Source organism: Lytechinus pictus, chromosome 5 (assembly GCF_037042905.1).
Source record: "Lytechinus pictus isolate F3 Inbred chromosome 5, Lp3.0, whole genome shotgun sequence".
Lineage (NCBI taxonomy): Eukaryota > Metazoa > Echinodermata > Echinoidea > Temnopleuroida > Toxopneustidae > Lytechinus > Lytechinus pictus.
Genome location: NC_087249.1, coordinates 2,034,714 through 2,049,144, shown reverse-complemented (window position 1 = coordinate 2,049,144; position 14,431 = coordinate 2,034,714). Strand labels below are relative to the sequence as shown.

The 14,431-nt window shown below is 33.5% G+C and overlaps 1 protein-coding gene across 1 annotated transcript in view; it reads right to left on the bottom strand.

Moving 5' to 3' along the window:
* The window catches only part of LOC129261946 (semaphorin-1A-like), a 58,808-nt gene that overhangs the window by 10,250 nt on the left and 34,127 nt on the right, over positions 1-14,431 (bottom strand). The window contains exons 10-18 of the mRNA XM_064099600.1: positions 14,064-14,217; positions 13,345-13,543; positions 12,480-12,702; positions 12,059-12,136; positions 11,667-11,704; positions 7,763-7,891; positions 6,033-6,113; positions 3,808-3,945; positions 2,498-2,599 (exon numbers count right to left, since the gene is read on the bottom strand). Of these exons, the coding sequence (XP_063955670.1) occupies positions 2,498-2,599; positions 3,808-3,945; positions 6,033-6,113; positions 7,763-7,891; positions 11,667-11,704; positions 12,059-12,136; positions 12,480-12,702; positions 13,345-13,543; positions 14,064-14,217 (1,142 nt within the window). The remainder of the gene's footprint in view (positions 1-2,497; positions 2,600-3,807; positions 3,946-6,032; positions 6,114-7,762; positions 7,892-11,666; positions 11,705-12,058; positions 12,137-12,479; positions 12,703-13,344; positions 13,544-14,063; positions 14,218-14,431) is intronic.

Genomic DNA, 14,431 nt, shown 5'->3' with positions numbered 1-14,431 from the left:
TATATATCCTTCAATGAATCATGAATTTGAATTTCATTTCAATGCTGGCACTTGTTAATCATTGTTGAATAGAATTGTTATTCCTTAGTGCATTGAAGCACACCAAATGATAAAGCAATAAACACAGGTAAGCCTCTTCACATAAAAAGTGATCATAAAAGCACATCAAACAAAACAGTGACAAAAGAGAGCTTTTAGAGTGGAGACAGTCGGTAGAGGGATGGAAGAAGACTAGAGCGCAGTATGGATTAAGTCTAGCTGATGTTATTTTCTCCTGATCCTCACTTGTACTGCCCTCACTTTAAAAGCTCCCTAATGATTGATAATGTGGTATGACCTCTATGCTTGTATCTTCTCATCACATGGTGGCTATAACTCATCTTATACATCATCTTTTTAATTTCCAAAAGTACATGAGTCAATGAAATTCAAGTCAAATAGGACAAATAATCTGTAGGTAGGGGTACGGAGGGGGGCAGGTTGGGGGGTACACTTCTTGTTTCTATCATGCATCCCTGACTAACGGAGACAGACGTATGCAGTAACAGGGTCTATTCACATTCAACAAGACTGTACAGTGTAGGAGATGTACTACATGCACAGTGAAGAATGCAAACAACTCTCCATATACATGTAAACCATCACAATCATGCAATGAAGAAGTCGAGAAAGATACATTGAATTTAGAGTTGACTATGTATGTTTGTGGACGATTCATTTTATATCACTAGATAGGCCCTATCAAATTTCATATACCGTATAACTCATACTCAAACTGTATCTCAAGTAAAATCCATGGTTTTGTTACGATTGACAGACTATTTTTAAATACTGAATGCCCAAGTGAGTGTAGCATATTTTCCCCAGCAAATAAACAAATGACAAAATATAATTACACATATTTTTTCAACAGTAAATAGTTTCATATCCCTTCTCCATTTATAAGAGTGTGATCCAATTTTTTTTCAAATAATTTCTTATTTTTCTGACATCATCCACTATGAATAGTTAATTCCAACAAGTGGAATGCCTCTGGCCGTCTCACCTGCATCACGCGATTCAATATAGCAGCAGTGCTGATTTTGAAAACTACTATAACTCGCACAAGATGTTCAGTGATACTTGGTTACTCTTATTTCCATGTTTTATGAACTAGACCAATACACTTATAGAGATATGATGGCAATTCAACAAATACCCCCAACGTGGCCAAAGTTCTTTGACCTTACATGACCTTTGACCTTGATCATGTGACCTGAAACTCGCACAGGATGTTCAGTGATACTTGATTACTATTATGTCCAAGTTTTATGAACTAGACCAACACACTTTCAAATTTATGGCTGTAATTCAACAAATACCCCAATTTGGCCAAAGTTCATTGACCCTAAATGACCTTTGACCTTGATCATGTGACCTGAAACTTGCACAGGATGTTCAGTAATACTTGATTACTATTATGTCCAAGTTTCATGAATCAGATCCATAAACTTTCAAAGTTATGATGGTAATTCAACAGATACCCCCAATTCGGCCAAAGTTCATTGACCCTAAATGACCTTTGACCTTGGTCATGTGATGTGAAACTCATGCAGGATGTTCAGTGATACTTGATTAACCTTATGTATAAGTTTCATGAACTAGGTCCATATATTTTCTATGTTATGATGACATTTCAAAAACTTAACCTTAGGTTAAGATTTTGATGTTGATTCCCCCAACATGGTCTAAGTTCATTGACCCTAAATGACCTTTGACCTTGGTCATGTGACATGAAACTCGGGCAGGATGTTCAGTAATACTTGATTAACCTTATGGCCAAGTTTCATGAACTAGGTCCATATACTTTCTAAGTTATGCTGTCATTTCAAAAACTTAACCTCAGGTTAAGATTTGGTGTTGACGCCGCCGTCGCCGCCGCCGCCGCCGCCGTCGCCGTCGGAAAAGCGGCGCCTATAGTCTCACTCTGCTATGCAGGTGAGACAAAAATCATATCTCCTGGTATTACACATTCACAAAAGTTGGTTTTGATCTCTCCTCCTACATGAAATGACTGATTGCAAATTAAAGACAAATTCATATTGATAGCAAGTCAGAAAAGAGTAAAAAAACAATCTATTTTTACATGGTTATTATTAGAACCTATATATGTACAATCAATTTTATTTCATGTATATGTATATATATCCCCCTTCTTATGTTGTGATTTGTCTCTATCTTAAAATCTGAAGTTTTCCTGCATTCCACCAAAGAATATTCAGCATGCTTCCTACAACAGAACCAAGAAGACACATATCAGATAGAACTACAAGACAAGCTGGTGTTTATGAACAAAGACCAAAGTCACACCGATAAAACCGACACCAGGCCAATCACAAGGTTTGCATTATCTTCAATAGCATCCTATTGGTCTGTTGGGAGTCGTTTACTTCCGTGTGACTTGAACTACATTACAAGATGGTTTTACATGCAGCTAGTATTCCATCCAGCTACTCACACTCATACACATCTGGTCTTAGTATACGTTTATCACCATGGATATCATCTACTTCATTGGTAATCGTTGTGGCAACCTCTAAAATATCCACATCAGAGATGACTGAGTTATAAATGAGATTCCAAGAAAAGGAGTTAGAGAATAGAGAAGGATAATGCAATAATAATAAAAGGCATTCATATAGCGCCATCTATCTAGGTGTCTATTCTGAGGTGAACTATTTAACCCTGGTTTAACAAGAACCTACATGTAACAGCATTCATTCAAATTTCCTCTATAATTTATGACATTCAACTCTTACTATATTTTTTTTTCACAGTATAAGGTTTTAATTTTCCATTTTCAGATGGGTTGTTTTTATTCAAAGACCAATAATCTAGTATCAATGAAGAATACTTGACTTTTCCTTATTATAGTATTACACAAAGTGCATACGAATCCAACTTGATATCATATTAAATTTTAATGAAAGTTGTTGAAATTAGAATTATGAATCTGGAATGATTAGATAATGAAGATTATATTTTAAATACATCTAGTTAAAATGTTTTGAAAAAGTAAGATATAGATATGAATAGTTTTGTATGATACTAGCAAGAGCATGAGTTATTGATGTATTAAGTAGAGTAGATGTATGAAAAATAGCATTTTTAATGGAAAAGCAAGCAGGTAACTACTGATTTCATCAGATATACAGGCAAAGAGCATGCTAGAATAATTTCCTTAGAATTTGCTAAAAAATTTGAGGGTTTTTTTTTTTGGGGGGGGGCAAACAAGGTAAGCAAATACTCCTTTTCGTGTAAATCAATCCAACACACACAAAAATAGGGACAGCATTAGGAATATGTTTTTTTTTCTTTGTCTTTATGAAATAAAAATAATTTTCATAGTACAGTACAAAAAAAACAATTGAATGTAAGATGCAATCATCAGAATTATTTCATCTACGGGGGGGGGGGGGGGGGTCATAAAAAATGGGAGGGGGAGGGGCTGCAAGTGTACCAACTGTGGTTGCATTTTTTGTCTTATTTGCAATTTCTGATTCTGTCAAGTAACTGTTCATGATAACCAATGTAAATAGAAGCTAAGTTATCTATGATTGCTCAAATGATTACTACTACATATTATAATAGGCAAGTTAGATGCTGAATCATCTCATGAAATCACTAATAAATGTAATCTCATATTGTGGCAGGTGATAGACCTGATGATGAGAAGCGCCTTGTTAAGATGATGATGATGATGATGGTTAATTGATGAGCGAGCCAACCACCAATGAGCGAAGAACAAACTTAAAAAAGAGGTCTTACCGACAGGACCAATGACATTGCTGATAGTGGTAGAAGGGGGCAGGGAAGAGGGTAGCTTGCCTTCTGATATGTTATTATCATCCTCACTACCTGTCATATCACTACCAGTGGTGGATTCTGATGGTTGATGACTACCTACTGAACGATATAATAACAATTTCATTATTATTCGATACGTGGAAAAAATAAACATGGTGAATTTTAGTCGTCGATATTAAGAAATAATCATGTACAGTACGAATATCCCCAACCATGCTCAGGCTATCAGCTCTATGAATTATCACTGTGTGTTGAGAGCCAAAAAGACTTTTCAATCAATTGACGCATTAAGTGGGCGCTTTTACAGCATTAACGCATGCTGCCATATTTTACTGGTATTTCCTCGATTTGTTTTTTTTACATATGTCACTTTGTATTAGGCCTACTTGTGTTTTCTGTGTTGTCTTTGTCTGTAATTGGACTGATGTAGAATTTATTTGATGGAAAGTTGGACAAACAAAATTTGGTTATCAAATTAAAAACACAAGACTCACACACATGTAACCAATATACAATTAAAATTCATTCTATAATCCTTGGATGCATGTGAAGGAAAGGGATCAAATTTGGAAGGAAAATAAAATCAGTTTATTAAACCATGTTATATGCATTACGGAGTACTAAAACAAATCAAGTTTAATTCCATGGAACGCAGGAAGAAAATGAGGAGTTCAATGAAAAAAAGAAAAGGTATTAGGGATCAAATTTAATCAAAACTCTGAAAACTTGGCAAATATCTTACAACACTGCAAGAAACACTGCACCCAATCCTCAAAATTATTTTTTTTAATTGCCGATTCCAATCAAATGGGGAAAAAATAAAATTAAAAAAATCTGAATTTTTTTACCGACTAATGTGAATGTAATTGTCATGATAAGACAAAATTATAATAATATATACCATAATGAAATCAAATCCAGTTTGAAATTTAAATGGTGCAAAGAATTGTAAACACAACAATCAAATCAAACAAAGAAAATAATTCACATTAAAATCAAATCAATGTACACTGTATCAAAGAACAAAGTAGAGTTAAAACAGGTTAAGAGGTAGAAAGGGGTATTATAATACTTGAAAAAGTATGGGAAATAAGGATCCAATAAAATAAACAACTACATGTAAGGTACCAAGGATAAGAAAAACACACAAACAGGGAAATTTTGAAAGAGGAGCAATGCTTTAAAATAAATCATGCAATAACATATAGATGAGAAAGGCTAACACAAACTGTTCGGGAAAGAAAAAGTCATTTTAATTCAGAAGAAAGCAAACATACACTGTATACCAGATATACCAGAGAACCAGGTGATAATTAGGGTCATTACACATTACTTTGTGCCCCCCCCCCCATCAACTGATTAAATTGGGACTCTTGAAATTAAAATCTTAATTGTATTGCACCCTCTCCCCACCCTTAGGCCTCCAACCTCCATCCCAATATGAATGTATGTAGTATCAATATCAAGATTCATCATTGATGTTTGACATCATTCTATTAAAGCTAACCTAGGCACGTTTTTTGTTGTTGTTCACTTAGGATTTGTTTTCCATTTAGAAGAGAATCCAAAGAATTATATGGAATACAACTTTATATACACAGTATGAATGGATATGAAATTAATATGAATTTTAAAGATAAGTAACAGAAAGAAGTCACTTATTTGGGAGGGGAGAAAATATACAATTAAACTGCCATGCAGGAGGGATACAAGAATTAATAACCAGACGATTAGAACCAGAATTCAGAAATTATATTTAGAATTTAGGACCAGAAGAATGGAAATCTAAACAAGAGAGAAGGAAGAACTATCATTGTGGATATTTCAATATGGGTGTGTATGAGAGGTAGAAGAGAAAGACGGGATTGTCAAAGTCAAGTGGGAGGAAAGTATGACAAAAGTTTCAAGGCAGATAGGATTGTAATCATCATTAATATAAAGAATAGGAAAGGTGATATGTGGGGCAAAGGTATAATCATGCTACAGGTATAACACATGCAGGAAAGAACAAAAGAAACTGAATCACTCAACACAAAACAAGTGTTAACATACAAGAGGTAGGGTAAAAGTTGCAGAGGGGATAGTTAGACCAGAGAACAAAATGATAGGTATATACTGAGGGGTTTTAAGGATGATATAGTTTAGAGGGCAGTGATAACGATGATAAAGTTTTGGTCTATCTGTACCTGGTAGTACGGTAGAACTATTCACAGTAGTTGTCCAATCAATAATTGTTGTGGACACTGTGCTGGGTGTGGTGGGAACGGCTGTTGAACACAACATAATAGCAACAAAATATAACTAAAATAACAAATAGAAACTCAAACAAGGAACTCAAATCAGAACTGCTAAACAAAATAAAGGTCAATGAAAAAAAATTAACAAATCAAATAAATTAAATTCAAGCATTGTTCCAAATTCAATAAGGACATCTGAAATTTGAGGGATGTTGCTTAAAGTGGAGAATTTCTTTCTACAAATTTGTCGATTAATTATTGAAAGGAACATTGCCTTTTCAAAAGTATAATGCACTGACAAGCATCATGCATACAAACCATGCAATAATTGCACAAATCCAATTTTATACGAGAGATCTTTGGCTGATGGTCGTTTTCTTCTATTTTTGTCTTTGTCAAATAAAATTGAAAAATACCAAGTTGGGAGTGGGTACTCATTTACTGACTCAAGTTTACAACAACACAGTTAAATTAAGACATCAATTACATCATAGATAGAACTAAATGTTGAATGGAACAAAAAGCAACAAAATAACTAATCTAGTTTTTATATAAAAATCAAACAACTCTACACTATAAATTAGAGGTGTTATGACCAGCATAAGTAAGGCAGTTTGACGAGGAGCTAAGTTAGCTGTTCACTATCTATTACATTATTTTACAAGTACATTTTCCTAGCATATTCCATGAACAATAAACAGTACTCTTCTTTTCACTGATAAGTAAAATATCTAAAATATATATAACATTCACTTAAATGCCATACAAATAAGTACATTATTTCTTTGTTATAATTTCTAGCATTTAATAGTGTGATAAATTTGAGAAAGTATACTATTTCGGTCAAATACTAGACAGTATAACTTTTTCTCATCATCATGCTCAAAACCACTTCAAAGACACTCATTAGTTGAGTTTATAACTCACGCATATGACGATCTTTGGAGTTTTCAACTATTTCATAAGGCATCCTACACAATCCTCCTGCAAAATATTTTACAACAGGTGATGATGGATTGCAAAAAGATGAAGAAATTTTTTTTTAAAGAATATTTAAGCCTTTATCTTTTTTTTCTTTTCTTGAATCATATAACATTAGGGGGTCATGATCGGTGCAAACTCAAGATAAATGAATTAAATTGAATCCAATAAGCAAAGACCAAGAACATGAATATATCAAGAATATATTATCATCTAATAAAAAAAATACATGCTACAAGTAAGGGAGTAAATCCCTATTCATATCTTTGCATCTGTGTTTTCAAGTTATCTAATACTAGTAATAAATGTATCATATACATGTGTCATTCATGGAGGTTGTCTTTTTAGTTTTATGAAGGATTTAATCATTTAAATCCATAACATTTGGAAGGAAATCTACATTAACTGGAGCACAAGACACAAGCTTGCCCCAGTCCAATTCAAAAACAAAATATCAACATTGTATTATTCATGATCTTTGCTTATTGTACATTTCATCATGGGTGTTGATTTGTGTTGTGAATGTATTGTTCAAGGGGGATGGTCTATTGTTTCATCCCCCCAATTGAATAGCATGACGTCATGTATCGACACCAGTGCTTTTCATATACCAACCGCTTTAATGATGGCATATTACAAATTGGATATAGAGGCAAAAACATTGAACCTAAAGATGAAAACTATTGATTGACACTGACCAGTTGTTGTCCGTGGTACCGTCGACGGTGTTGTGGCCATAACGGTGGTGTATTTAGTGGTGGCTGCGTCAGACGGTGCAGTGGTCTCACATATACACTCAGGCTGTGGGGTAGTGGGTGGTGGAGGTTCTGTACCATGCATAAGGAAAGGGGGGTAGGAGTGAACGGGTGTGGTCAGTTTAAACGCACAGCAAATCATAAAGAAATCAACTCAGACTAGAACACTGTGTGACAGGTGCAAATCATGGGAGCATCTCACCAAACAAAGAGTGATTTTCACTTATTGTTAAAAGCTACCAAAATCCTTGCATCTGATTGGTTCAGAGCAAGTTTGACAGTGAAAACCACCATTTGCTTCATGAAAACCCCCCAATATGGTTGTAATCAAATCATAATATCTACTGAACAGAATCAATTCACAGCAAAACGATTTACTTATCTACAAAATAAAGTAACTTACACAAACTAAAACTGGATCTGAACAGAGTACCAGGATGCAGGATTGTTAGAAAATATAAAATAATTAAATCAAATAGAAATAACACTTTAAAAAGCAATAGGAAAGCAGGTTAGATAACATTGGAATAGGTTGAGATGGTTAGCAGGGTTAAAGGTTAAATTAATTTTAAATTTAAAAATCATGCATATCCATCAAATATTTTTCTGGAATAATAATGCTGAAGATAATATACAGTACAGATGACATAATATCCTAATATCAGTCGTGCAATAGCCTACAATTTGTGCGTAAAGTACACTTTTTATACTAATTTGGGTAGAATTCATTTAACTCCTTTGCACTCAAACTTTAATTTCCCAAAATGTGAATCTGAAAAGCTTAAAAAGATATTTTATGAAAAACAATTCTGCAGAACACATACTGCAAATATCTTTTGAACATAACTGAGATCTAAGTTATAGTTCCATTATATCAATTTTATGGACAGCTTCTGTTACAGGCATACAATGCGCTGCATACATTCAATGTTCCTTGGTCAAATGGGTGTGCAAATTCAAGTCTTAAATTATTAAATAAAGGAGAGGTAATTGAAATTGATCAAACTGTCTATTGCAGTATCTATGTTTTGTTTTGGTCTTTAATTTGTGATTAGAGCTGAAGAAAGTTGCTTGAATCCACCCCTATATGCAGACAGGATTGTGAGTGTATAGGTTACATGGCAAGTTTCTAATCACTACACCACAAAGTGATATTGCAATGACACCACAAAGTGACTTTGACACCAAACCAATACCTTCACATCCCAATTCTATTTGACTCTTATAAGAGGAAGGCGCCCTCTCGAGAGCTTCCACTGCAGTGGTTTGAGAAGCAGGGGTTGATGGAATTTGAAGAGGAAGAACTAAGAAGTGATAATAGTCAAAAGGAAGAATGTGGAAAGAAAAGCTGCTATTATCTCAGATAGAAAGTGAGTTGATGCTGTCCATGTGACATAAAAGAAATCATAATATCAAGTTGAAAGAGAAAAGCTGATGACAACTGAAGGTGGATAAACAGAGAGAGAAAATAAAAGCACATGACAGATCCATTGTTTTAATAGGAAGCAAAGAGTATCATTGCTTTTGACAATCTTAGCATTAAGTTACTTCACTGCGGTACATCTTGAGAGCAAGAATTTATTTCATAAGGCAAGAATTCAATATGAAAGAAAAATTCAATTTAAAACTTATTTCATTTTCCACAAAAAAAATCAATGAAAATTCTGGATTTATCTTTTAAGTCATCTTTATTTTGAAGAGCTGTTGTCAAGTTTTTTATCTTTCCAAATTCAATTCTTGCCTTAATTTGACCAAGCAATTAATATTCAAGAGAATAATATATTACCAAGTATATTTCTGATCCTGTGTCAGTGTGTGAGGCTTGTAATAAAAGGAACATATTTCATAGGCAGAAATACATCAAAATGAGAGTTAAATGGTTAGTAAATGCAGAGCAAAGATAAAATCATTAGTAAATGGTAAGTAGTTAGTCCTGAGAAAATGAGAACTGAGTAATAGTCTATTCTTTTTTGTCAAAATGAATATGAGAATGAAAAAATAATCAGTAAGAAAAACATGGTAACAATACAATGCTGCTTACAAAATTCCTTATCTTCTGATGCAAAGTAAAACGTTTGGAATACAAATCAAAGTAATAAGATCAGCTAATTTAAACATGGATGAAAAAGTGGCAATGCGACATGAGACTCCCTTCTTGAAGAAAATGGTACAAAAGAATAACTCTAAAAATGATTTTTAACAAGAGAAAAATAAAATATCATCAAATGCAACAACAAAAAAACATGCAAGTAAGATGCAGATAATGAACCATTTTCATATAATAAATACAAGCAATATTTTGTCAATCGTTTTAGATGTAATTTTTATCCAAAGACAAATCAAATAGTTTACTAAAATCATCCAAGCTGAGAAGAGACCTTTATATATTTTTCTTCAATACCAAAACAAATGCTTGGGTAAATCAATATGAATATGATTCATTGAATTCATTCCTAAATCTGTCAACATCAACCAGTCTGTAATCATCAGACTCTACAAGTATTTTCTTGATGGGGATTTATTTTAAGAGTTCTGCTGACTTGTAAGACTGGTATCAGTTTTTAAAAGATGCAAAGCCCATTCACCCATGCATGAAATACATTATGAAGAACAAGAGAAATTATCATTTTAGACATAACATTAGTACCATTCATTCACCAAAGATGGATAATAAAAGAAATCATTCAAAGAGGGTTTTTTTCTGGAAGGAAACATGGTTAGTGACCATTTAAAAAAAGCATGCTTTGTAAAAATAGGGGAGAAAATGAGATATTAATGTTGGAATTGACTTTCAATTCAATTCCTTTGAAGATGTGATGTGAAGCATATTCTTATGAAATATATGATCATGCATGTTATGTGACTGTATTAAGCAGTATTGTCTTTCTTTGTGATTATATTGATATATTATCAAATTGTTTTTTTTTCACTAATGATGGCAGTAGAGCTGATAGCATAAGCATGTTATAATGTTAACAGAAAGAGCTTTGATTTTGAATACCTTATTACACAAGCATGAAGAATATACATAATTAATTATTTGTCTTTTCTAGTATGAGCATGATTTTGTAGAATACTATAGATATATGAGTTTGGATTAGTGTTCTACAAAAGCCCCATCCTGCATGGTAACTCTTAACATCATGATTCCAAGTCTAAATGCAATCATTCTTCAAGACATAATGCATAGACTTAACTATTCAACTATAGAAATAGAAAATATCAAAATTATGATACTGAATTTTCCAAAACTATATGACATATCAGAAGATATATATCCTGAAATGACACATAAAATCATGGAGGATGAAAATGTACTTATGATTATGGAATAAGGTTTATTGGTATGTAAATTATTATGGAACTTACCCTCTATTGTAAGATAAATGAGGTCCAAGAAGGCCATAAAAATAGAAGATTAAGACCAGGTGATATGGTGTAAAAGAAAGTAAAAAAGGGGAACATTAATGAAGATAAAAAAGGCTACATGTTGAGAAAATTTGCCAAGAAATTACTCTTGTGAATAAACCATAGTTATTCAGGATATTCCAATGGTGGATCAAATCCAGTTTTTACATGATATTAAAAAAAAAATTATCTTATATAAATGTCATATAAATGAGAGGATGTATTAAGAATAATAATGCAATGTTTATTTTCTTTCACACCTTGTAGTAAACAAATTAACAATTTCATGTAATTACATACATTGTCCTTACACATACACATACATGTACACAAATTTGAGTTCCAGTTGTGTGACCCATTTTCAATCAAACACTGGAAAACTGAAGTCTATGTACGTCATGAATTTACAATTTTGTTTTTTAAAGAATATTATCTTTACCTGGACATTCCTGCATATTACTGACAGCTTGTTCATCACTGTAAGAAAAAAAAAAAAAAAACAATTACCATAGATAGTAATAGGATAGATGGTGGGGAAGCAAAAGACAGAAAGAAAAAGAGAGAGAGGGGGAGAGGGACAGACAGACAGACAGACAGACAGAAAAACAGGAAAGAGCAGGAAGACATAGGCTGGGACAGTGACAGAGAAATAAAACCTGTTTGAGAATAAAATCTATTTTTACATCATTAGGATTTTACCTGAAAAAAAAAGACCTGTAAATCTACCTCACATACAATAATTTCTTGAAACAAAATAGAATACAACCAATGCTTTTTCCAATTTAAGAGCATTTTCGTATTTTCCCAAAATACACAACATTGGATACTTACAATGCATTATCTCCAGTATACTCGTAGCATTCATCTGTTATACTATTCCACACACAGAAAGGATCTTGTGTACATGTACTGCAGGAAGAAAGATAAAAAGATATTAAGATAAAAGAAATCAGAGTAGATATAAGTTGAATGTCAATGCCTGAATTAAGGCTTTAACTGTATGAAAATAAACATGCCGGAAGTTCTATTTTCCCCTCAATTTCTATGGTTTGCAATTCTGCATGGCTTTCTTCTTTTTCACCTTCAAGACTTACTAACTTTTTTAAATATAATACAATGACATATAACTCTAAGAGATGAATTAAGAATGCTAGACAAGGAGCAATTGCAAATTACAGGGATAATAGACTTCTACATTTGTTGTCAACAATAACCAAGTAAAACTCTAAAATAAGCCACCCAACTAACTCACCAATCACTTGTATAGTTTATACACCTCTGTAAAGGAACCTCTAAGATAGAGCTATTGGTATTAACAATAATGACTTGCTTCCCTTCATGGTTGGTTACTGGCTCCATGTTAATAACTTTCTCACAGCTATCTTTAGGATGAAGACTGATCTCCTCCAAGAGATTAGTATGAACAGTGCCATCTTCAGTCTCAACTAGGACAACCTTCAAGAGTTTGCTATCATCTGTAGGGTGAGAAAAAGGAGGATAAATTCTTGCTCTGTTTCGCTACTGAACTGAGGGGCATTTCATGTTTTATCTAACAATTACCATAGGAACTGTGCTTTTTAGTCATATCAAAATTAAAATCAAGGAAAGTTGTTGAATCAGACAACTTGTCAGAAGAAAAATGTTGATGATGCCCAGGACTTTTTAAGTTAGATTACGGGAAGAATATGCAGATGAGAAAATGGAGATGGGGTAAAAATGAGATATCAGGAAAAGGAAATAGAGAGAGGATTATCCAAAGGTTTGATAATGAAATAGATTCTTTATGGAACAGAAATCAAGGACTGGATTAATATTTTGGATAGAGATAAGAGTGAGAAGAGGGAATGTACGATGAAAAGAATGAAATGAAACGGGAGGAAATAGAAGTAAAAAGGCAAAAGATTAACGAAAGAGTCATATTATACAGGAGGAAGAGGAGGAGAGCCAAGAATGGGATGAAGAAGGAAGAGAAGGAGAAGATTGAAGAGATAGAAGGAAGTGGTGGAGGAGGAAGAGAAGGCAAAGGATTGTGGATAAGGGAAGAATATCAGAAGAAGCATATGATGGTGGTAAAAAACAAGGGAGAAAAATGAAGAAAATAATAAATTCAAACTCACCTGTTCCGAGGAATAAAACTTGGTAATTATTATCAACGGCCCTTTGACTGTGGACCATGATCTGTGTTAACCTGTAGTCGGCCCTCGTAAGTGTAAAGATAGGTAGTGGATTATTGTGAGTTGGTACGGCTTCATGCATGAGAGGATGAGAGGATATCCATTGGAGTAAAGAAGCAGAACTTTGGTAGTCTGCATCACACTGGAAAAAAAAGACAAACCAAAATATATTTCTTAAAGACAGGAAGTATCACTGTTCGATATACCAACAGGCACATACATGTAAGGTGTAGTATTATTTGATCATTTCAATCATGGCAATTAATACTAAGAGTAAGCTATGTGACTAAACATTAAATATTAAGCAAAATCTAATGATTGAGCAGCTGTTTATTACTTAAACAACCCTTCTTGAATTAATATTGACTGTTTTATTAATCGAATGCAATAAAGTGACTTGCAGAAAGTATTTTTTTCTTATTCCTATTTTGAATCGTTAGGTGGCCAGTAAGGTAGCCAGAGCCATGGGGATAGTAATGATTTATGGCCAGCCATCGGCCACCAGACTGTTCGCAGTACTGCATTTTTATTAACAAAAGGAGGGATTACACTAGATTTTCAAACACTGTAACACAGGGCAAAAATACAGCAATTAATTAACAAAGTAATATAAACAGGATTTAGAGTCATAATGATGATTGGTAATAATAAGAGAGACTCACCAATCCTGGTCTTGGGGGTGTTGGTGGTGGTTGGGGTGGTGGGGATGCAGGATACCATGCCCCTCCTTGTTGCTCTTTAAACTCTCCTTCATTCATGATAGTTCTTATCTTATTCAGACTGAATACACATACAGCTGAGCCAGGAATCTCATGTCTATATAACATACAATAAAATGGTTGAATCAATGCTGGTCTTAATCTAAGAGAAAGTTGACCTGTCACATCAAACTGTATTCCAGGAAAACAGGCAGAATTTACTATTTTCATTCTTGTCTTTAAACTAACAAAACCCCACTCATTTATTGAGGCGGTTACATCTGAAAGCTCTAACAGTGCAGTAGAATATATACCAATAGTTACAATTAAAA